General features: G+C 38.2%; 2 protein-coding genes and 1 pseudogene across 5 annotated transcripts; 2 read left to right on the top strand and 1 right to left on the bottom strand.

Moving 5' to 3' along the window:
* Nucleotides 1–16,734: 16,734 nt before the first annotated feature.
* On the top strand, nt 16,735–21,162 carry LOC125061343. 4 transcript variants are annotated; one of them, XR_007119032.1, is made up of 6 exons: nt 16,735–17,017; nt 17,265–17,438; nt 17,532–17,916; nt 18,284–20,166; nt 20,527–21,011; nt 21,093–21,162. XR_007119032.1 is itself a non-coding variant. In XM_047666738.1 (3 exons), the coding sequence occupies exons 1-3, from the start codon at nt 20,037–20,039 to the stop codon at nt 21,111–21,113; spliced, it is 636 nt and encodes a 211-aa protein (XP_047522694.1). In that variant the 5' UTR covers nt 18,806–20,036; the 3' UTR covers nt 21,114–21,162. The 4 variants fall into 4 exon arrangements, 2 of the variants coding, with proteins under 2 accessions (XP_047522694.1, XP_047522693.1); XR_007119031.1 differs by having other exon boundaries at nt 20,527–21,162; XM_047666738.1 differs by lacking the exons at nt 16,735–17,017; nt 17,265–17,438; nt 17,532–17,916 and having other exon boundaries at nt 18,806–20,166.
* A 328-nt stretch (nt 21,163–21,490) lies between these two features.
* On the top strand, nt 21,491–24,385 carry LOC125061341. Its single transcript, XM_047666734.1, has one exon. The coding sequence runs from the start codon at nt 22,737–22,739 to the stop codon at nt 24,201–24,203; it is 1,467 nt and encodes a 488-aa protein (XP_047522690.1). The 5' UTR covers nt 21,491–22,736; the 3' UTR covers nt 24,204–24,385.
* LOC125061549 lies at nt 24,234–26,010 on the bottom strand (annotated as a pseudogene).

The raw sequence follows: 26,010 nt of genomic DNA, 5'->3' as shown, positions 1-26,010 counted from the left end.
AAACAATAGAATTGTTGATTAAAAAAAAAAATTTTCTGTTACTTTATAGAAGACTGTTAATTATGATTTTTAGGAAAAAAAAAATTTCTTAACTAATTATTTAAACAATAGAAAATTAAAAAAAACGATTATAAACAATTAAAAATTGTTATTAAGGAAAAATTTTTTTTTTTAAAATCATAAAATTTTTAATGTAATAAAGTTGTGTTAAATTTTTTTTTTTAAATATTGATTTAATCAATTTGTTTAAAAAATTTTTATCAACAAATGGCGGGAATTTTTTTTTTGCAAATCAATAAATATCTTGTATTAATAAAAAAACGATTATATGATGATTTAGAAAAAAAAATTTTTTTTAAACATCATTACATGGATTTTTAAGTTTTTGTTTAAGTAAAAAAATTGTTATAAACAAAGTATAAATATTTTTTTAACTTTTATGGCACGATTTTGTTAAGTATGTATGTAAGAAAGGCTCTACGAAGCGAAATATTTTTACGACCATTATTTAAACATTTTTTTTCACTTACAATTAAGACGGTCGTTCGAGAAAATTTCGTTAGTTAACAATTATTTAACTTGTTGAAAAATTAACTTTAAGTAAAATTTTCAACGGGAATAAATTGATTATAGTGTTCAGAACACACCATAATTTTTTCAAATTTAAAAAAAAATATTCAATACCTTAAATAAATTAATTAATGTGCCGTAGTCGCTTTTGACGCCACGCGCGAATCCTAAAAATGTCAACCGCAGACCTATTTTCAGCGTTAAATTAACATTATAAATAATGGAGATAGAGTTCTGGGAGTCAGGAGTTTTTTATTAGAAATTTCCTCCTCTTTATTTCTTAAATATTAATAGTTTATTAAATATTGGCAAAAAACTAAATGCCATTATTTTTTCATCTTTAATGGTCTATAACTTTTGCAATTTTTTATGTGCTAATACACGCTTTTAGCACATTTTTCTAGACGTCATTCCGGATCCAATGAGCTATCGCACATAATTTTAAGAGTAGTATCTCTATTTTGTTCCATTTTCAACTTGTCGACTAGACTACATGGACCACTGTGCATCGCCAGAATCAGTTTTAAGTGCGTTTGATGAAAGTGATATCTCTGGTAGCAGTTGTAGCGAATCAGAGAATGAAGATGACTCCGATGACTCCATCATCATTGGAGATTGGGTTATTGTGAACCTAATCTCGCAAAAGAATCTCGTTCATAGATATGTTGGGCAAATACTGAGGGAAAGTCGGGCTGGATATGACATTAAATTCGCTAAAAAAATTAATGATAAGATGTTCAAGTGGCCTGTTAACGACGATATTAGTTCAATTGCTAAATATCAAGTTGTGAAAAAACTACCAGTTCCGAAAGTGTAATCATCATCAAAAAGAGTCATTAGTTTTATGTTTCCAAAATAATTAAGAAAATTTAATATTGAGAAATAAAAAGTGAAAAGGTAATTGCTATTAGATAAAAAGAAAAGACTGTTTAACTTTAAGAAATAATAACTTAACTTATAGTAGAGAGAGGCGGGAAAAGGACACCGAAGCCAAAAAGGTCTACTGCCGCGCCCGAGCCTGGTTGCTCTGGGTGCAGTAAGGGACCTAGAGCGCTTAACAAAAGCTAAAAAACAAGCCAAGAAACGAAGGGCCAGAAGCGCGATCGGCCGGAGGGAACCGTGACACCGACTGGGGAGAGTGAAAGGGTTAATTAAACCCAAGAAACCCCAGACGGTGGCAGGGACCTCGGCCAGTTACGCGGAAGCGGCAGCATCGTACAAAACTAACGAGCTTTGTGTTGCCGTGATGACTGAGCCTTTCGTGGACATGACACAAGAACAGGCGGATAACATCCGCCTACAAATCGAGGGTAAGATTCAAGATGAGCTCTTGGCGGATCTTGAAGCTACCCTGACAACCAAACCTAACGACATCAGGTTCCGGGGTGTTCAGACTTAACGCCTGCGCAAATATTACGCCAAAAGACCATCACGGGAACATTCTGCTCCATCGCCCATCATCTTCCTCAAGCCACCTCGCTCTCATTGATGAACAAGATGAAAATGAAATTATCGTTAACTATTCTAATCACAATACAAATCAGGTGTTATTATCTACTGCTATCATTGAAGTATCGAATCCAGTTGATCATCAAAAGGTCAAAGTTCGTGCTCTTTTAGATTGCGGAAGCCAATCATCATTTATATCCGAGTCCCTAAAGACCAGACTGTCATTAAAGTCTCGCCACATTGACACACTAAATGTCATTGGTACAGGCAACGCTTCTTCAATGAATGTTATTGAAAGTTGTGATATTCAATTGAAAGCAACAAATAGTAATTTCAGTGCAATGTTATCGTGTTTTGTGTAAAATGAGCTCACCGGTCGTTTACCAAAGACGCTGGTTGACATCAAGTCAATTAAATTACCAGAAAATATTCAGCTGGCTGACCCCATGTTTTATCAGCCAGCTCCCATAGATGTACTAATAGGTGCTGATCTCTTCTGGGACATTCTAGGCAACGAACAACGTTCTCTAGGACCAAACAATCCTAAGTTAAGGAGTTCACAGTTAGGTTGGATAATCTCTGGCCCTATAAATTCAGCAGTATCTAGCAATAGGATACACTGTAATCACGCCATTGTCTCTTCAGCGCAAAAAGAACATATAGAACAGTTAGTTTCTAAATTTTGGGAGTTAGAAGAAGTTCCGAAAAAGTCAATCATAGGTGAAGATGAAAGCGAGTGTGAAAAGCACTTTCTCGCTAATACCATAAGAAATGAAGAAGGTAGGTTTTGTGTCAAATTACCTTTGAAAGAATCAGTAGATTGTTTAGGTGATAGCTACAATCTTGCGAAAAAACGATTCATTAATTTAGAAAAACGGTTCAAGCGTAATCCAAACCTTAAATGTGAATAGTACCTGCTAACTAAAAATAAACCTTTAAGTAATAAAAGCAAAATTTTAAGTTTGTCTCCGTTCTTAAATAATAAAATAATGCGAGTTGGAGGTCGGTTGGATGCGGCTAATTATTATTCATATGAGAAAAGGCACCCCATTTTACTGCATGCCTCGCACAGGTTAACAAGACTGCACTTTGAAAGAGAACACGTCAACAATATGCACGCGGGTCCTTTACTGTTATTATCTATTGTAAGGGAAACAGTGAGGCCAGTAAACGGACGACATCTAGCATGGCGGACAGTTAATAACTGTGTTCGGTGTAGACGTGTACGCGGTGAAACGTTGCAACCTAAAATGAGTAATCTACCACTCCAACGTATAACCCCAGGTCATCCGTTTTTGTCTGTCTTCGCGGTCTGGACTTCGCGGGACCGTCCACTATCGTAAATTGTAAGGGCCGTGGAAGTCGTTTAATAAAATGCTACATGTGTTAATTCGTTTGTCTGCGCTATAAATGCATCCATCCATCTCGAAGCTGTGAGTGATTTAACTAAGGATGCATTCATGGAGTTAGGATCATTTATCAAGCAAAATCAAAACCCTCTATTTGATTTTGCAAGTCAAAATTCCATCCAGTTTAAGTTTATTCCGGCTTACTCTCCTCATTTTGGTGGTATATGGGAAGCCGGCGTTAAATCGGCAAAATTCCACTTAAAATGGGTCGTTGGCAATTGTTGTCCTTTGTGTGTGCCCCCTATCATCCTCTCCTAATGACCTCCTTTCCCTTTCCCTAGGACACTTCCTGATTGGGAGACCGTTAACTGCTCCACCGTCGCAACATCTGAATGAACGCTTAGAAAAAATTCAGCATCACTTCTGGCAAAGGTGGCAGCGTGAATATCTGTCTGAGATGCAGCAGAGAACAAAATGGAAAAGCAGTACATCAAAGCTGGACATAGGAGATATGGTACTCTTGGCAGATGACAATGCTCCTCCACTCTCTTGGAAGCTCGGGAGAGTACTACGCCTCATCACGGGATCCGATGGAACAGCGAGAGTGGCAGACATCACCACTAATAAAGGCTGTGTTCGCCGATCTCTAGTAAGGCTGTGCAAGCTGCCGACAGCCGAGGAACTTCAAGGTTGAAAGTGATCTTTCAACGGCCGGGAGGATGTTCAGACTTAACGCCTGCGCAAATATTACGCCAAAACACCATCACGGGAACATTGCCGTCACCCTAATCAGGCGCTTGAAGATTCTTCATACAAATCTGTCTAGTCATGTCACTTGACCTACGATCATTGTACAATACACATCTTTTTTTGAATTATATTAATTTATTAAGTATCTGGGCATTTAATTTACACCATCTATCCGCTATAGATAGAACACGGGGTAAAGCCCATTTCTCGGATGGTGTCCTCAAAACTTGGTGCGAGGACGCTTTCACACCGAGTTGGCTGACCGGAACTTGTGATGTCATCACAAATCCCGTACCTGACACCAGGTTGGTGGTTCGGCCTCAATCGGCGATTCCGAATAAAATTCCGTGTCTGCTACATGTACCAGAGATCAGTGGTAACACGGAAACACTGAGGAAACTGAATATGAGGCAGAACCGCCACCTCAATATCAGATCTTGGACCCTGACGCACGAACGAAGAAACACAGGATCCGACAGGCGTATCTCTCTGAGTTTGAGATCTCTAAGATCATAGAACACGAACGGCTACCTGATGGGGAACACCTACATCCGTTTTCTTGATAAGGATGAACCCTCACAGGTGGCAAACGCCCCACCAACTGCTGCCACATCGGGGGTGGCGTCGTCGAGGCCAAGGCTGCCCACGTATATGACGGGGGCAGATGCGGTCGCCGAGACACACGTTCCTATGGAGGTAGCTCGACAACCACCTTCACCGGTGCAACTAACCTCGGATGATGAGTTGTTTCAGGAGACTGGGGGGAGTGAACTCAGCGACAGCTGTCTGCGCTCCTCCCCCTCGCCGAACTGACCTTATCCAGGCCAACCTCCAGCACAGTCAAACAGCGTCCGCTTCCCTACGCAGACTGTTAGAGACCAACCCGAAGACCATCGCCGCGATCCAGGAGCCGTGGATCAGGAAGGGCAAGATATGTGGCCTTGGCAGCACCGGTGGTAAACTTTTACTGGATACCTCCGTAAGTAACCCAAGAACTTGCATTGACTTAATGTCCTATAACCCCTAGTTGGGGCAGAGGGCGTCCACAGTGAGTCTCCATCGCGTTCTGTCTTGAGCCTCGTATTTTACCTCACTCCAAGTCTTTCCGGCTCTCTTTGCCTCGTCTGCGACTGTACGGCGCCAGGTTTGCTTGGGACGGCCACGTTTCCGCTTTCCTTGCGGGTTCCAATCAAGCGCCTGCTTGGGAATATGATTGGGATCCCTTCGGAGTGTATGGCCTATCCAATTCCACTTGCGTCGTTTGATCTGCTGGCTGATCGGGGTTTCTCGGCAGCGCTCCCAAAGTTGCTCGTTAGAGATTTTTTCAGGCCAGTAGATGCCCAGAATACGGCGAAGACAGCGGTTGACGAAGACTTGGAGTCGGTGCGAGATGTCTTTGGTGACCTTCCACGTTTCACACCCATAGAGCAGCACAGACTTGACGTTGGATCCGAATATTTTAAACTTGATTCGACGCGTCAACATCCGTGACTGCCATACAGGCCGAAGTTGTGCAAAGGTTGCTCGGGCCTTGGCAATGCGTGAAGTGATGTCCTCTTCTGTACCTCCAGTTTCAGACACGACGCTTCCGAGGTAAACAAACTTTTGAACGCTTTCTACGTCCTCTACACCCATCCGCAATGGGGTGCGGTTCTCAACTCCAACACGCATTTCTTTCGTTTTCCGGGTGTTGATTTTGAGCCCCGCAATTCCCGCCTCGCGTTCCAGGTCGTCCAACTTAGATTGCATGTCGCGGTGCGTGTGACTTAACAGACATAGGTCATCGGCATAATCCAAATCTTCCAAGATGTTGGTTAATCCCCACTCTATTCCGCGGCGCTTGTTCTGGTGTGTGCGATGCATAATCCCGTCGAGAACAACCAGGAAAAGTAGTGGCGAGAGTAAGCAGCCTTGACGGACGCCCGCATGCACTTGAATATCGTCTGAAACGAGGCCGTCGTGAGTCACTCTACAAGAATAGTTCCGATAGCTGGCCTTTATTAGGTTAATTATCTTTGGCGGGACACCAATGTTAGAGAGTCGCGACCATATGCTGCTCCATCTCAGCGTATCGAAAGCTTTTTCGAAATCAACAAAGGTAAGATAAATCTCCCTCTGCCATTCTGATGCCTGTTCGAGAATGATACGAAGAGTATTAATTTGGTCAGTACACGAGCGATTAGGCCGGAAGCCAGCTTGTTCTATGCGAAGGAGAGGCTCGACGGCTCCAGACAACCTGTCCAAGATAATTCTGCAGAAAACCTTGGAAGGGGCAGAGAGCAAGGTGATACCTCTCCAATTGCTGCATTGGCTTAGATCACCTTTTTTGGGCACAGTTATAAGAAGGCCCCTGTTCCAGTCCTCCGGAAGCTTCTCGCTGGTCCAGATTTTGCCAATCAAAGGTGTTAGCGTGTCGACTGTGGTAGCCAAGTCCGCTTTTAACATTTCTGCAGCTATTAAGTCGAGACCTGGTGCTTTACCAGTCTTAAGACCCATGACCGCTCTCGCTACCTCATCACGTGTGGGTGGTTCGACGTCGATGTCAAGTAGCCTGGGTGGTGGAGAAGTATATTGCGGGGCATCTGACGTAGACAAAGCTGTGGGCCGAAAGGTTTCCTCAAAGTGCTCACGCCAGCGTCGTAGTTGCCCTTCTGAAGTTACGATAAGCTGACCATCTTTTGATTTTAGAGGCTTCTTACGCTGACTTCTCTTCCCTGCCAAGATATTAGTAGCTTTATAAAGTTCTCTCATGTTGCCGGTGTTAGCGGCAGTTTGAGCGTGGTCAGCAATACCGTCAACCCACAACCTTCTGTCATTACGCGAGCTGCGATAGATTTTCTTACGAATCTGTCGATACTGCTGCCTGAGGTCGGCTTGTAGTAGCTCGTCGTTGGTTCCCAGCAGTTTTAGGTGGAGTTCCCTACGGTCGTTTATCAACTGCCAAGTGGTTTGTGACATCCAATCCTCGCGCGGGTGCTTAGTGTGACCTAAGACGAATGAGCTGGTCTCTGTGTAGGCCACTTTGATGCGTTTCCACTCTTCGTCTATTGAGTCATCGTCAGCATGCAGTCCTGTGAAGCGGTTACGAAGTTCAAGCCTGAACTTATTCATAGTTTCAGGGTCTCGCAGTTTAGTGACGTCAAACCTTCTTCCAGCCCTACCAGGAACACCGGCTGGTCGCGCAACCGCAACCTTAAGTCGCATTTCGGCAACAACCAGATGGTGGTCGCTGTCAATATCAGCGCCTCTTCGGTTTCGGACATCAAGGAGCGACGAGCGCCAGTTCGAACTGATAGCAAGGTGGTCAATTTGGTTTTTCGTTATGCCATCAGGGGAGTTCCATGTGTACTTATGTACATCTCTATGAATGAAAAGTGTCCCACCGATGGTCAGGTCATGGTGTTGGCAAAACTCTATAAACCGTTCACCATTCTCGTTTCGCGCACCAAGTCCGTGTTTTCCCATGTTACGCTCACAGTTGCTGTTTTCGCTTCCAACCTTTGCGTTAAGATCCCCCATGACGATCACAATGTCTTGTTTCTTAATACCTTTAAGTGTGGCATTTAGAGTGTTGTAAAAGTCATCCTTGGTGTCTTCCGCAGACGTGTTGGTGGGAGCGTAACACTGCACAATGGAGATCTTCCGGGCTCTTGAGTTGAAACGGGCCCAAATGATTCGGTCTGAGATCGGTTTCCAGTCCAAAAGGCTTTTCTTTGCGGAGTTAGAGAGGAGGAAAGCGACACCATATTCAAGGTCGTCATCCTCATTTTCCTTCCCGGAGTATAGAAGAGTTAGGCCTTTGGACGTTCTCAGTTCGCCAAAACCATTTCTACGCACTTCGCTTAAGCCCAGTATTTGCAGATTGTATCTAAGCATTTCTGCTTCTGCTTGTGCTAGTCGAGTGTCGTTGCTAAGCGTTTTTACATTCCAAAAAGCAATTCGTGTCCGTGATTTAATGCCAAAGGTCGTCGGTAAAAGATCGGTCCGGTTTCTCACTGTTTCGGTTTCTTGAATCATTGATGGTTTTTCAGGCAAGCAGGAGATTAGCCCACTGTGCCCTAGTCTGATAGTGGGGCTGCCACTTTAGAGCTTCCAGACAAGCTCGGTTTTATGCGGGTTACCTCCCTAGTGAGTAGATTCTGTTTTAAGGCGCAGAATATTCGCCTTTTGCCCTGCATCCTCAGCTCAACTGCAGCTCTAGGTAGTGGGCACGCGAAAGCGTGGCTGCAGTAGGTCCCAGGGTGGACGACTAGGACGTGGATGACTCGGACTGGCCGGGGTTCTGCTTAAACTAGTGTTCCACTACAAAACACAGCAGGTGGTTTTATTTGGCTTTTTCTAGGCAATGCTGACCTCACTCCATCAGCGATTCCCACCAACACCATCCCCAACTTCCCACCCCCGTACTTGCATAATCTTGCCTAAACATGTACCAGCTTTTCTAGTCGAGTTCTCTAATTCGAACTCTGTTCAAGGGACCTTACAGCTATTAGGTTACGCAGAAACGAGCAACCAAACGTCGTCCTGGCGTCCGCCTACTTACCAGGTGACGAGGACGTGACCACTTCAGAACTCGGCCTTCTGGCTGACTACTGTGAGAGGGAGAAACTGGAGCTAATCATCGCGGCAGACTCCAATGCGCACCATACGTTATGGGGTAATGCTAATAACAACGCTCGAGGTGAGGATATGCTTAATTTTATACTTAGCAATAATCTTATCTTAGCAAACAATGGCTCAAAACCAACTTTTATTAACGCACGCTCACAAACTATTATTGATTTAACAATAGTAACTGCTGGTCTGTCAGATCACATACAGGACTGGCACGTATCCAGCGAGTTATAATGCTCGGATCATAGGTGGATCCGCTTTGCAATCAAAGGGGAGCTACCTAAACCACAACCAAGACGTATAACTCGGAGAACCGATTCGATAAAATTTTACAGACTTATTAGGTCCGAGGTAGACAAACTATCGATACCAACCACCATTAATATACAAGATATAGACAAACATGTAAACAACCTAACGTCCCTACTCCTGACAAGCTATGAACGGTCGTGTCCCCTTACCATACCAAGGTGGGGGGGGGGAGACACAACTGGTGGTGCCCCGAACTGGAGAGACACCGACGGAAGGTCAGGAAGCTGTTCAATAGAGCAATGAATACACGGTTACCCATCCACTGAGACAAGTACACGGTCGCGAGAAGGCGATTCAAAAAACTCTTACGTACTAGGAAGCTAGAGTGTTGGAGCAATTCTGCACCAGTATTGAAAACAACAATCACTCGATCGGTTGTCTTAAAAAACCTGACAACTCATTTACAAAAACTGATTAGAAACATGTGAACTACTACTAGCAACACACTTTCCGGGTTGCATAATTGCCAATGTACAGGCCTGGCAACCATACTCAGAGAGAGCCACCGACGGCTCAGACTGGCAGGTAGCTCACAAAATCACTAATGAAAAAGTAACGTGGGCAATCAACTCCTTCCTACCATTCAAAGCGGCTGGCTTGGACGGCATCTTCCCAGGTCTACTAAGATGGAGTGGGAACTTAATGGTAGACTATCTTGTCTCTGTCTTCCGAGCCTGTATAGCCCACCGGTACATACCCTTGAAATAGAGGGAAGTAAAAATCATATTCATCCCAAAACCAGGTAGAGAGGACTATACCCAAGCGAAGTCCTTCAGGCCCATTAGCCTTACTTCATTCTTAGTAAAAACAATGAAGAGGCTGGGAGACCTGGAGATACGCAGCCGGGTATCGCTATCCAAATTCCTACATCCTAATCAACATGCCTATAGCTCAGGCAAATCAACGGACTCATCACTCCACAACGTCGTGTCTCGCATTGGCAACTCCTTAAAGTTAAAGCAGTCAACCCTTGGTGCATTTATTGACATCGAAGGCGCTTTTGACAAAACAAACTTCACGAGTATAACCAGAGCACTAAGGACATGTGGAGTACCATCAACCCTTATAGAATGGATAAACAACATGCTGAAACAACGAGCTATACAGTTCACTGTTAACTCCACAACACGAGGCATTGTTAGCAGAGGATGTCCACAAGGAGGTGTTCTATCGCCGCTACTGTGGAACCTTGTAGTTAATGAACTTATCACAAAACTCAACGCTGACAATCTCTACACAGTGTGTTATGCTGACGACATAGCTATTTTAATATCTGGGAACTTTGAAAGCACCTTATGTGACCTCATGAGAAGAGCTTTCAAAGTGATTGAGAGATGGTGCAATGAGCACGAGTTATCTGTCAACCCATCAAAAACAGAACTAATACTCTTTACCAACCGAAGAGTTCTTGGACCGTACAGACTTCCAAAACTCTTCAACACTGAACTCAGACTTAAGAATGAAATCAAGTACCTAGGTGTGATTTTGGACAGTAAACTGCTCTGGAACAAACATCTAGAACACAAACTAAACAAAGCAACGATCGCCTTCTATGAAAGACGTAGTAACCAAACCACCGTCGGAGGGAAAGTATGATAAAATTAAAAACGAATTAATATTTATATATAACAAAAAGGCAAACCCAAGTAAACCCATTGCAAATTGACTCACACATTCTGAGCTATTGCATCTCTTCTTGGGGTGACTCCGTAAAAACCCACCTTTTGTAAATAGAGAGAGCTCAGAGGGCAATACTCAAGGTTACATGGACTGTAGTAGCCAGGGAATGCATAGACACATATAATAATACTAGAAAATACAATGAAATCTCACAATATTTGAATTTCATCAATTCCAAATAAAATAAGATATATAATCTTTTACTCGTATATCAGTGTCTTGTGTGAAAACAATCAGTGAATTCTAAAGTGCTATAAATAGAAAGGTTGTTTTATAAAATTACAATCTCATACTTGGTTACAATTCCAATTAGAAACTCGCTGCACTTATCAGTTCTTAGTAACGCTAGCCGTCGTCGCGTCGTTATCGCTATTGTTTTGTCTAAGCCATATCCTACGTGATAATGCCTAAAGAAGACATTATTGTACGTGAATCTAAGAATAGGTCAGCTACAGACGTCGACTTAAATATACTGATTAAATTCGTAAATAAATTTGATGGTAACCGCGAAAAATTAAGTGCATTTTTAAATAATTGTAGAAATGCGGTAGAGCTTCCTACTCAAAGCGAACAGGAAATTTTACTAAAATATATTGTAAGCCAATTAGAAGGACGCGCAGAGACTGCTTGTTGTGTAAAAGAATTTGAGAATTGGCAATAGCTTGAAGATTTCTTAAAATCTCAATTTGGTGATAAAAAGCACTATGCTGCGCTGCTTTCTGATTTACAAGAATGTCGTCAATTAGGCAACGAAACGGTCAACCTGTTTTCATTACGAATAGTCTTGCTTGTCAAAATTACTATCCGAAATTAATAATAACTATCCCTGCAAAGAAAAAGGACGAACTGGCAGGCCGCGTCGCAGCTATGGAAAGGCTTAGCGTTACACACCTTTGTAGTCTAAATCCAAGATTGTCTACTGTAGTTCGATGCCGTGACCCTCAACCAAAATCAATGCTTTGACACGAAAAAACACTAGTTTCGCGCAAACTCCAAACACTCACGTTGTGTACTTGTTTGTTACATTATGGAACGTTCAAGCCATAAACGATGCAAAAAGAGGTTCATATTGTTTGTAAAATCCACAACATGTTGAATACTCGATTTCAAGAAATGCTTCATCCTGGCAAAGTTATAGCCATTGATGATCCGATGATACCATGGCGTGGACGACTTAAATACTGCCTATACATAAAAAATAAATCACATAAATATGGAGGCAAATTATATAAATTATGCACCCCTGAAGGATACTCATATAATACACATATTTACGCAGGAAAAGAAGGAAGCAATCGAGAGCAAAATCACGGAACTCAGTTTTAGTAAATACAGGCAAGAAAACATGAGTCACTAATGAAGAAATTCAAAAAACCTTCATGCGTTTTGTTATATAGTCAAAGCAAAAAAATTCAGAAACCTTCTAGGTGGCTTAAAAATATCTGCGAGCGGGGATAGGTAATTTTGATGTTCAGCAAGGGATAGATAACACTTATATCACTAATCACTTGATTAGTGAGTTATTGTTACCTTCATATTAACGAAGCAACAATAGTAAAGTGCAACAAAATATAATAAGCTTTTTTTGGTGCAGACCAGTTCTGATGATTCTATTCGCAATGAATTTGGAACTTCGATTCATCAGTCAAGGAGCCTATTAATCTTAATCATAGCGAAATTAGTCACATAAGCGGTTCTCCATGAAGTGTATTTGTAGAAAGGAAACTTCTTTAACCTTATAAAGCAGATGAATTCGTACCAAATCAAGGAATACCTCTGGATGTTAATAATTCCTTGTCTAATGTATCTTTCATGCCACCTAATAACATAAGTTTAAGTGAAGTTAGTTGTAAAAGCAGTTCTCCTTGCAATGTAATTGTAAGTAGGGAATTTCCACAGCCTTACAATGAATCAGAACCAAATGAAGAGATTATTTACGATATTAATAGTGAATCTCAAATAGAAGATAATTCTAATGATAGTACAATAATTATCCAAAGGCAAAAACCCAAAAGCTCAAAGGTTCGAGATAAAGATTATTGCTTTTACTGTGAGTCATTTGTTTTAAATTTTGCTCGTCATTTACTCCGACACCATATTTATGAAACTGAGTCCAAAAAATTGTGTCAAAATCTAAAAAAAGTCTTGATAGAAAACAATTAATTGCAGCTCTACGTAAAAAAGGAAACTACCTTGTAAATTCAAAAGAGGTCACTAAACCGATGCGAAAATTCAAATTTACAGATTATTTGCCGTGTACAGAGTGTCTGGGATTCTATTCTAAAAAAACTATTGTGGAAACATAAAAAGAAATTTAGTGGTAAATCAGGAAGTAAAAACATTCAATCAGAGGCTCAAAATCTACTGATACGTCATCTTAAAACCGACGAAAAACTACAGGGAAACTGTATTTCCCCGAATGCGGGCAGACAAAATAATATCAAAATAATATCACTGCTACTCGTATAAAAATTAAAGGAGGCTTACAAACTACTGAAACATATACACAACTTTTAGAGACTGTGTATTGTAGGGTTTTATTATTAAATAGGCGCAGGCCTGGAGAACTTCAAAGAATTACAGTGCACGATTGAAAGGGCGATTTGAAGGGAGGCGAAGCAGCCTAAAGCAATATCCTCTACAAGGCTTTTTAGGTTCTCCAATGTTTTATGAATCTACGTCTGAATATATTAATAATTCAATTACTACATTTCAAAATTCTGCTGACCTTCTCCTTGAAATTAGTCGACATTATGCACTTTGCATCTTATAATTCTGTCTTTTCGTCCCAAAATTTACGTATGTGCTCCGTTGCTGCTCCTTTTGGAATCACCCAGATCTTTTGACACAAGTAGACGACTTAATCAAAATTAGCTTAAAATCGATTCTTAATATGCTTGTTATGCTAATCTCATAAGTAAAATTTAAGGGTATCCCCTTCAAACTTTGAGGTTGTTGGCTTGGAAGAAGCTAGAAACGCTTTCTTAATTGCATGGTCAAAATTTTCCAGAATCTCCAAATTCACAGAGGAGCTGGGACGACATAAACTGCAAATTGACTTATGACAATCTTTTGATCTGTAGTACAGATTCGGCACGTGCTAGGCTTTTGGCCGTGGGTACACATGAGGCTGGCTACTGGCTTCAAATACAGAACATTTCTTGAGCCTGACACGCTCCGAATGAATCGAAACCTATCTACAGCTTGGGGCTCCGGTCTGCGCTCTTCATAAATGTCAAAAATTAACTCACAACTTTAATCAAATACTGTTTATATTTAGATAGATAAATTATTTCAAAGGAAAGGACCCATGTAACAGGGGTATGTGAAGAAGTAAGAAAAGCAGTGCCTATATTTTGTGCAGCGTTGGCAGAACATAACAAACCATTTCGGGCCATGGACCATCTCAGCGATTTATTCAACAAAATGTTTTATGATTCGGAAATTGCAAAGATTTTTCCTGCAAACGCACTAAATCTGCTGAGAAAGCAGTTCTTAACCGATATAAAAAATACGTCAAGTTTATCAGGTTATGCCGCTACTTTTTCATTAATTTAAGATGAAAGCCCAGACTTACAACAGAAAAATTACTTGCCATTGCAATAAAGTTTTAAAGCGTTCAGGATACAGTACAAAAACAAATTTTATGTTCTGTAAATCTATCAAGTGAAACTGCTGAAAATAATTTCAACTCACTGTGTAAAAGTTTGCTAGAATTAAATTTAAACATTGAAAATATTAAAAGGATTTGCAGCTGATACAACAAATATAATATTTGGCAGAAATAATAGTGTGGTTGCAAAGATTAAGTCAGTCAGTCAATGAATAAATGATTTTGAATTTTGGATCAAATTGTGAAAGAAGTCTATAATTTGGCCATAGTAGCAAACGCAAATGAGAATTTGCATATACTCACACTTTTGTAGAATCAGAGCATCACAATATTTTACGTCACGACTACATACGTTGGCTGTCCCTACACGGCTGTGTAAATCGCATAGTAGAGCAGTGGAATGAACTACAGCTGCATTTTTAGCGAGAACATCGCGTGGAACATAATCTTAACCAATCGACGATTTTTTACATGAAAGTTTCGAAAATAAACAAATAAAGCTCTACTTTTTGTTTTAAGATTATATTTTGCATATAGTCAACAAGTTATCAAGGTAATGCATATGTTGTTCACACTTTTTATAGGGATTTGACTGACATGTTTAAAAGAATAATAAGGTGCTACATGAAAAGCAGCTACATTCGTGCCAATGCTATTGAGGACACAGATCCTAATAGTAATATAAATTTTGTAGAATTACAAGAGATATACTAAGTATAAAAGAAAAAGCGCTGTTAAGTAACAGCAGTATCGTAGATAGAGACTTTTTAATGCGTCAAAGCTTTTTCATTGAGTAATGTACTCAACTTAAATGTCGATTTCCCATTAATGAAAAAAATTTGTAAAATGTTAAATTCAAACGATAAATGCGAAAGAATTTTTTCAAAAGTTTTTCATTTAAAAAGTTGTTGTTCTTTAAGGAAGAAGGGGAAAAAATTGTTATCTCTCGTTATATTTTTTTTTCTTTGATTATTGTTATTATGAGTGTGTGTGTGTTTGTTAGTAATAAATGATATGTCTACATGCCCAGGGACATGTGCCCTTTTAACAATTAATTCAGAGACCGATGGAGCTAAAAGGTGTGGAAAGGAAAAGAGATAGAGAGCCCACTTTGATAACCAACAGAAAGCCAAAATCAAAAACTGTTCAGTACTATTTGCTCCTAAACCGTAAGCGGATTAATGTATGCAAGAAAGCATTTATAAATGCTCATAAAGTCACCCCAAGAAGCATTCCCAATTTATTGGAGAAAGGTGAAATTCCACAAGATAAACGTGGCAAGCATCCTTGTGCAAATGCAATCTCTGCTGAAGTGTGTGAAAAAATACATGAGCACATAGCTTCGTTCCCCACTAAAGAATCACACTACACATCAGAAGAGTGTAGACAACGATGTAACTACTACTAATGAATAAACAGTCAAATGTAAGTCAGCAAAAGCAAGGAGAAGACAATAATGAGACTGATCAAGTAAACGCCAAGGCAACCAAAGCCACTGAAGAACGTCCCCTAAACGAAATATACCAGAAGAACAAGTGATTTAATAGAAAAAAGCATTGAGTTACGACAAAGATTTTAAAATGAACTTCAAGAAAACAGTATATCCAGACAAGATGACGATAAACTTCTTTGTTTATTGTTATACAAAGAACTCAAAAAAGTACCAGAAAATCGACCGAAGTGTATTATTTTCTCTCGGGAATTCTCTGCTCGTGGAACCAGGCCATGGCAAAGGTGCTCCTGGTGGCATAGGTGGCACATTAAAAAGAACAGCTGACAAACCGATTGCTGAAGGCTAGGACATCGTAAATTTGAAATTTTTCAATGAAATCTTGTTGGCAAGATGTTCTGCAATAAAGCTATTTGAGGTTACCACGACTAATATCGCGAATATAGAAGCCTTAGTCAATTATTATAGTTAAAGATGTTTTTATGAATTGAGTAGTCGAAAGGAGATGTTTTTTAAATAAACTTGAAGAGATTATTGTAGGGGGTCGAGAAGTCATAATTAAAAATTATTATTTTCTACGTTGAGTGAGTTGGGCATCGCTGAAATACTCGCCGCAGAAGCCTTATCACATCTTCGGGGAACCGGAATTCAATGTCCACCAAAGAATCCTACGTTTCAGGATACGAAAGATCTGGGTATGTCAGCGAGGCTTTCTACAGTGACAGTGGACAAAAGCAGTTCGTCCATGACGATGGTGGAAGAGGGCCCAACGACGAGTCGTAAAAGATCTCGCAGTTGCACTTCAGTAAGTTTTATCATAATAGTGAAATAACTCAAAATATAAGATACATTGGGCGTGTTTGGCCGAAGTAAGTACTTACTAAATTTAGTAAGTCACTTACTATGCTTACAAAATTTTCGGCCGGGACACAAAATAAGTGTCGCAGTAATTATGGCTTAATATACGACGCCATTTTGCTTATTGTTGATGTAAACAAAACGGACAGGAACAGACCTGTCATTGTTCAGATACACATGCACTCAATATAATGATTTTAGACGTAAAAATAAGTTGACAGTTAAAAACTGGTGTGTGTAATTACGTATCAATTATCATAGAATTTTCTAAAATGAGTGATAATTCTTCTTTAATCGTGTGTTCCTATGAGTATTGCGGTACAGTTTATAATATCGAAGGTGATCAAGCTTTCCATGAATCATTGAAAAAAGGTAAGTTAAAAAAATTAAAATTTGTCAATCATCGTCGTAATTTCAGTAATAGACTGAAAAAAATTAAGCTTTTTGAACTGAGATCATGAATTCCTGTCTATGAAAAATCAAATGGATTTTTATTTAATTTAGTTAAAACTATACATCTGTTTAGCAAGTACAATAAGCGTAGATTGATGATCTTTCATCAATACCTTGACAATATCATAATGTTTGTATAAACTAATTAATTTTCATTGATTTATAGATTCAAATTACGCTTCAGAAATCTTACAACAGTTAGTAAACAACAGCGATAAAGAAAATATTGAAAATGTAGAACAGTCCAATAGTGATTTGCATGATGATGAACTGACTAACGTCATTCCGATCGACAATTCAACGAGCAGTGAAGATCTGACTGATCAAAATGTTGATAAAGGTAAAAATTAACATAGTAAATATTTTTTATATACAATCATACATAGAATGAATAAAGTTACTGACCAGTAAAAATTTTTTTCAATTTATACAGAAATACTAGATACTGAAAACTGGGAACATTCTGCAGTGAAATTTTTATTAAATGAATATTTCATTCGAAAGAACAGATTCAGAGATCCTAAAATTAAAAAAAAAACTCTATGGTGCGAAATCGCCAATGAATTTAGAAAAATTAACAAAAGAGTAACCTATAACGATGTTAGTAAAAAATTTTCAAATTTAAAAACATTTTACTCAAAAATTAAAAAAAATAATGCTAAAACAACAACGGGAACTGGACGTAAATCATGGCAATGGTTACCTCAGATGGAGGATATCTTTCATAACGATTTATCAATTAATTTTTCTTCAAATGTGATGACAAGTATGTCTTACGTAAATGAAGAACCAATGAACTTATCAACTGAATCAACAAGGTTTGATTAAATAAAGTGACCATAGCAATTAATAATTCTATTTTTAATCCCTGACAGGCAAACTGGGTAAAAAATATTTACCTTAAAAATTTAACTTGAATGTAATTTTAAAGTTTCTGCTCAGCTTGAATGATATTTTTTTTTTCCCCATTTAAATTACTTCAAAATTATGTGTATTTTATACGTGATTATTCGAGCTTTCATATAAAAATAACAACTTTTTCTATCTTTATTGAATAGATGCATTTAAATAACCTTATTACTTTTTACCTTTATTACTTTTAGAAGAATAAATGATTGAGATAATTGTCTGTCAGAGATTAAAATGAAGTATTAAAATGAATACATAATATTTTTTTTTTTTCAGTCAAGATAATAATCAAGAAAATTCAGCAGAGGAAACATCATCTTCCCAAAAAGTACCTGATAATACTAGTGCAAATATGCAATTGTCACCAAAATTTTTGAAGTCTGCTAGAGGCAAAAGCATCTATTATCACCGTCAGAAGCAACTTGATTTAGATAACACAAAGGTAGAAATGATGAAGAAATTAGTTGAGAAATTGGATGAAAATAAAAACATACAAAACAAACAGATAGATATCTGGAACCAAAGAGTTAGCGAATTGACCGCTGTTTTCAAGGAGCGGAATGAGATTCTTAAAAATATATCAAACAAGCTTGGTAATTGATGGAACATAAACACATGTTGACATCAATTTTCCACATCGATGATCGCTATTTATTAATAAGAAAGAGTTATTAATATTCTAAGACTATAAAGTACCCAAGTATAAAAATTTGTAGTCGTAATTATTATTAGTTGTAAGAAAAGACTGCTCTGAAAACAAAGAAAATGACTGATGTTTATTATCTACTGGTATAGATAGTATATCATATAGAATTTGTTTGTTATTCTATGCACGAAGATATTACTTCCTTTGATAGGAAGCTTTAAGAAGTACTTAAAAAAAGCTCGTTACAGGATTATATGACATGGTACTAAAATATACCTGTAATTAACTATAATTTCTTTAATTTGCCCAGTGCAGTTTTGATTTTGATTATGTTCTTTATAAATTTTAATATATAACAAATTTATAGATGATTCAAATAAGAAAAAAGACTGCTTATTCAAATAGAAATAATGAGTGATGTTAAATATCTACTGGTATATATAGTTAAGTATATTTGATTGCAATTAATACGTGCAAAGAAATATTTATAGTGTTCTAACTCGTGACAAGCTTTATATATAATATTTAAAAAAAGAGATCTATGAGTATGACAAGTTCTAAAAGAAATATATATTTCAATTATTTCATTGATTGTTTATTTAAATTATCGTTAAGATTTATATTACTTATTCATAATATAAGAGAAATAGCTATCATTGTTTATACAATAGGCGCAGCCAAAGATGAGACTTGACGGATCACGTGGTTAGACCTGCGCAATAGATAGTTCTCAGACCATTTTGGCGGTAAGCGAGGCAAGCGGGGAGGGACGGGACCGTTGCGCGGTGAGACGAGAGCGTGCGGGGCGAGGTACGGCCGCCGCGCATGCGTATCAGTCGTGTGACGCTCCCCCACTGCTGCCAGGTCTCCCGATTTTCCGGGAGTTCTCCCGATTTTACTAAATGTCTCCCGATATCCCGGATCCTTAATTAAACCTCCCGATTTTAATTTACTGTTCCACAGATTCAACTCAAGTTACTAAAAACACTGCCTCTACTGCGTGAAACGAATCACCGAACCACCGAACGAATCACAAAAGTAATGAGTTTGTAAAGTATGTAGCGTAAAGTATGCCTTGATGGAATGGAATAAAGTTGAATATAAAACAGCAAACCTTTGGAATTCAGAGAACATAGACAAACTGGTTTCTCTAATTATTATACGACCAAATTAGGAGACATAGTTCAGTTTAGTAATAGTAATAGTATTAGTAAGGTATTTTAAATCAACAGCATTAGATTAGATTGCGTCTGTGAAGTGAAGTGAGCAAAGTTTTGTTTGCTTGCATTTTGCAATCGCTTTGTTTTTGTTATCTCGGACTAAATATCGTTTTAAAGTGTTATAAACAAGTTTTAAAGCTGTAAAAAATTATCAGAATTTAGAATGTCTAGTTCTGAGAGTGATAAAGGGGTGCAAAATACACCTCCAAAGAAAAAGAAGTACAGTGTCAGCTATAAGCCGGATTGGGAAAAAGATGATCTGTTTGAGGGATGGTTATCAAAAAGTAATAAAGGTAAGCGATAAATAATAAAAGCCTTTTTTAGTTACTCGCCGATAAAAACTTGAAAAACCCATTCATTCGTTATTATCCGGTTATCAGGAAAACTCCTGGATTTGTGTGCATACACATGTAAAATTGTGTGTGTGCGTGTAGTGTATTGGATTGGATGCAAACATAGACGATACAAAACGCTCACGCACGCTGCTTAACGTCAATGTCATAGTCGATGACGCGGCGGCTAGCTTCTTGAGGGCGGCCTATTAAAAGTTGCCAGGTTAAAAAAGTATGCTTAAAGTACGGGAGTTTTTGTCTTGAGAAATTAACGCATTTTTGTTGCGATATTTAGGCTATATTAAAAAATATACTTTTCAGGTCCAGATTTCGCTTATTGTAAAGTGTGCTCTTGCGATATAAATATAACGAGAGGGGGTAAAAATGATATTAAAAGACATAAAGAGACAAAAAAACACGAAAGCAATAAGCTGAAAATTCGAGGTCAACAGAGTCTAGACCAGATGTTTACAAAAAAATCTACATCGTTAGAAAAACTAGTAAAACAATCAGAAATTAGAATCGCCGCATTCATAGTTGAACATAATATTCCGATCAATGTGATGGAACATTTCCCAGATTTAATAAGAGCAGTATGCCCAGATTCTGAAGTTGCAAAAAGGATTACCTGTGGACGTACTAAAACAACAAAAATTATTTCGGAGGTGTTGGGAAGAAGTGACGTTGACATCATGGTTGAAGCCATGCAGACAAATAAATTTTCATTAACAGCTGATGAAAGTACTGATAAAAGTACAAAAAAGCATTTGGCAGTAATTGTGAGGATTGCTCGAAATAATCTGAAGGTAAATATTATGTTTATAATGTAAAGTTTACATTTCAAATATGTTACTTTTGTATACTTTTTAAACCCTATTCTTTTTCAGGTGGAAGATTTTTTTTTTTAATTATTTGAAATTCTTGAAGGTAACGCCGAAAAATTGCATGAAGTAATTACAAAAAAAATGACAGAATTGGGGATTCCTTATAAAAAAAATATGATAGGGCTGGCTGCAGATGGTGCCAACGTAATGATGGGAAAGAACAATTCTCTTGCAACGAAGTTCAAACAAGACATACCACACCTTTTCGTTATGAAATGTGTATGCCATTCTGTACATCTTGTAGCGTCAAACGCTTGCTTAAAATTGCCTCGAGAACTCGAAGATCTAGCACGGGATGTGTATAACTATTTGAATGGTAGCCCAAAACGTACCGGCTTGTTGAAAGAATTCCAAGAATTTTTGGAATTAAAACCACACAAATTGCTGCAACTTTTTCAAACAAGATGGCTCTCTTTAGAGGCAGTAGTAAAGAGGTTGCTAGAACAATACGAAGCCTTAAAGTTGTACTTTAGGGACGCTATTTTCAGCGACCGTATTAAAGCTGCAGAAAACATATTGAGAATGATAGAAAATCCAGTGAACAAGCTATATCTGCAATTTATGGCGTATGCCTTAGGAATATTCAACGAACTAAACAGAACCATGCAATCAGAAAATACAAATGTACACATAATTTACAACAGGGTGATGACCGTAATCTACACAATTTTGGGATGTTATGTGAAAGAAGAATACATTTCAAGAAATGATCACAAAAACATCGACTATAAAAATCCCAGAAAGTACATGGATATAAAAGATTGGTATTTAGGCGCTAACGTAGGGGCGACATTATCTTCACCAACATTAACAATCAGTCCCGAAGAAATAAAAAAATTCAAGTTCCGCTGTTTAGAGTTTTATTGAGGCAATTAAACAACTATTACAGCGATTTCCATTTGAAGACGATATGGAAATTTTGAAAAAAATGGAATTTATGGATCCAAAAATAGTTTGTAGTGGCAAAATACTATCCATCGCTGACATATTGGGAAGGTTCCCAAATATAGCACCTTCAAATGTTATTCAACAGATTGACACCGAATGGCGGCTTCTTCGGAATACGAAGTTAAATACTGAAGATGAAAATTTAGAAGTAGGAGCTTTCTGGAAAAAGATAGCCCAGATGCATTTGGGTGATGGCAGAAAAATGTTTCCAAATTTAACTTTGACAGTTTTGAGTTTTATGTGCTTGCCACACTCAAGTGCATCTGTGGAAAGGCTGTTTTCGCAAATAAATTTAACGAAAACAAAGTTACGGAACCAACTCTCTACCCCGGTAATATCGGGAGTCCTGCATACAAAAAACATTTTGAAAAATTCTAATTGCTTCAATTTCGAAATTAAAGACCAAATTTTACAGAAACTTAATAAAAATATGTATTAAAACTCTCCTGATTATTTTTGTAATTTTACCATAAGACTCCCGGATTTTTATAGATATACCTCCCGGAAAATTAAATTTGGATCTGGCAACACTGCGCTCCCCGCACCTTGCTCTCACGCCGCTGTGGTCCGAAGTACTGATCAGTGCAAAAGTTGATAGTTGTTTTCCTTTGTTTCGTTTTTTTTTTGTTATAGTTATTCGTTATTGTATTATTTGTTACAGTTATTTGTTTTCTTATTTTGTTGTCGTTTTTGTTGACTATGCCGCGAGGCAAAACTTTAAAAAGACAAAGTAGGAAGATGGTGTATGACGTTTACAAGTTTATGGCGAAAGAAGCGGAGGAAGGCGTCGGCAATTTGAAAGCGGTACAAAAACGTACCGCTGCTGCCACTCAGACATCACTTATCACGGTGAAGAGAATTGTGAAGGAAGCAAATAGCTCCAGATTGCTGTCCGTGTTTCGTACTCCGGGAAAAAAACGTCCGAGATCAAACCCCGTAACCGGCATGGATGATTTTGATAAAGGGGTGATCAAACGCTGTATTCACAATTTTCATGTAACAAATAAAGAACTCCCTACAATTAAAAAGATAAAAAATAAATTGCGTGATGACATCGGATATCAGGGATCCGCAACCAGTTTGCGCAAAATTATAAAAGATCTTGGGTTTCGGTGGAGGAAGACCGAAAATAATAGAAAAATTCTTATTGAAAAGACCGATATACGCCTCAAAAGAATTAAATATATAAAGGAACTCGGAAAATACCGTCAAGAAGGCTGCCCTATAATATACACAGACGAGTCATATGTGCATTCTACGCACACAACATCAAAAGGTTGGTCTGATCTGTCATCGGAAGGACTAAAAAAAACAATTTCCAAAGGTCAGCGGGATGTCATCGTGCACGCAGGTTCTGAAGATGGTTTTGTTCCAAATGCCTTATTAATGTTCAAATCAGGAACAAAATCAGGGGACTACCACGACGACATGAATTTCATTAATTATAAAAAATGGCTTGAGACACAATTGATTCCAAATCTCCCACCAAATGCCGTCGTGGTAGTTGATAATGCGTCCTACCATAACAAGGAGGATGAGAATGCGCCAACTTCGAATACGAAAAAAGCCGAGATGCAATCTTGGCTTGCAGAAAAAGGTATCGCGTTTACTTCCGACATGTTGAAGTCAGAGCTTTACGACATAATAAAAAAACACAAAGAGAGCCACAAAATCTACAGCATCGACAAAATACTGCAAGAACATAACCACCGCGTTCTTAGATTGCCCCCATATCATCCCGATTTAAACCCTATCGAAATGGCATGGGCAGCAATAAAAGGTCATGTCAGTAGTAAGAACGTGAAGTGGAACATTACAAGAGTTATGGAGTTGGTGAAGGAGAAGGTAGACCAAATGGGTCCAAATGAATGGAAAGCTTTATGTGAAAAAACGAAAAAAATAGAAAATGAATACATTGAAAATGATCACATTATTGACGATTTAACAGATCAGGAAATAATAATAGCAGTTGGCGCTTCTTCTGATGATAGTGACAGTGACACGGAGAATAGTGAAAATAGCTCCGACGAAGATGAAATAGTCGCACCACAGCCAAGCACAAGTGGGACAGCTCGTGATAGTGGTTGCCATCGCACCGACGAGTACATAAGCGGTGTACGTTTTATAAACTATGAAGACAGCGATAGCGATTTCGATATGCAATAAAATATTTTATTAATCCGAACTAATTGTTTTATTTAACTATTTTGAACGCGACTGTACATGCGCGAAATCCTCTCTACTAGCATCTGACAGGTCTCATCTTTGGCTGCGCGCATTGTACTAAATCTACAGTTTAAATGTTATGTTGATTAAAAAAATTTGAAATAAATTTGTAAAACCATACAAAACCGTTTTTTATCCATTATTGTTTTTTATTGATAAATTTAACGTTATCAGCATAATTGTGTAATTTAAAATGAGTTCATTATATTAAAACGTTTTTGAATTGCATCCAAGTTCGCATCTTGATTTTCTTCAACTTCTGCTTCTAGTTCAGTAAAATCACCAATGTTGGCATCTCCTCGATTTAATAGAAAATTATGGAGAGTGCAAGCTGCGGAAATAACAACTATTCCCATATCTACAGATTTAACATCTAGATATCGTAATCGGCGAAATTTCCCTTTTAATAAACCAAAAGCTCGCTCAATAATTGAACGTATTGATGCGTGCTTAACATTGTATCTAATTTGCTGAGGACTAAGATGCCCGTTATCTTTAAACGGTGTTAAAACATTGAGCATTAGCGGATAAGCGGAATCACCAAGTATATGTTGATTAGGAGGCAACAAAGGATCTTCACTAGTTAGTCGATTATACAGAGTAGAAGTTCTAAAAACTGATGCGTCGTGTGCTCTTCCTGGTCTTCCAATTAAAACGTCGATGAATTTACCATTATGATCACATGTACCTGTACAAACAAAAAAATACATTTGGCAACTCAGTTGATATTCTATACATCTTTTCAATAAATAATCCATTACCAATAATTGATCTCAGTTAAGGACATACAGTTAACAAAATTGTACTTTACACTGCTATGAAAACCAGGAAGTGTTTTTTTTTTTTTTTTATATAAAAATTCGTATTGAAATCATCAATATGTTTACCTTGCAAAATTATTGAATGAGTTCCTTTCCGATTGTAATAATCATTAGCATTTCCTGGAGGTTGTATTATTTATAACTATATGACAGCCATCAATAGCTCCAATTATTCCCGGAAACCCTTCTCGGCGAGAACGAAAACCCTATGTCTCCCTGCAAATACTCATGATAACAGCAGCGATGAGCCAATCGATTCTCATGAAAGGTTCCAAAGAAGTCGAGATGTAGAATCATAATTTGAATATTATAAGACCTCGGTATATCAACAGTCTGTTTATAACCAATCCAGAAGCATTTCCCTCAAATTGGGAGTCACTGAAGTGGGGAGACCCTATTCAGGCCTGGAATGCATTAAACCAGACAATTATCCCTTACATGAATAAGAAGTGGGTGAAACAGGGGGTAGACATAACGGGATCAGAGACTGCAGTTGATCTCTACAACATTGAGGATCTTAAGCAAGCTATAGTCAAAATGATCGACGACTAATTAAGTGCCATACAGGAGAATGCCCAAATTTCGGAGAAACCTGGTCGTAGTCCTTGTGATCAAATAGAGAAACTCGTTGACAGAGTCAATGAGTTATACCGCCTAGTATCGTCAGATATTGTTAAGTTACGGAACCAAGATATAAGGCAACCTGCTCCCATATCTTCTCAACAGCCCCAACTCATTCCTGCAGCTTCCTACACCACTGTTGTAGATGCCAAACAAGCCTACTTGCCTGAAAATAGGAGAGATGATTTCATCCTCTAACGATTGTCAACATTTAAGTTAAGAAAAAAAAACAAAAAACAAATACCTTCTACACCATCATGTTCTGCTATAACGCCTTTCACTCCTGTTGAAACCTTAGCTCTCAT

The sequence above is a fragment of the Pieris napi genome, chromosome 23 (assembly GCF_905475465.1).
Source record: "Pieris napi chromosome 23, ilPieNapi1.2, whole genome shotgun sequence".
Taxonomy (NCBI): domain Eukaryota; kingdom Metazoa; phylum Arthropoda; class Insecta; order Lepidoptera; family Pieridae; genus Pieris; species Pieris napi.
The sequence above is the reverse complement of the archived record's forward strand: the minus strand, read 5'-3'. Positions and strand labels throughout refer to the sequence as shown.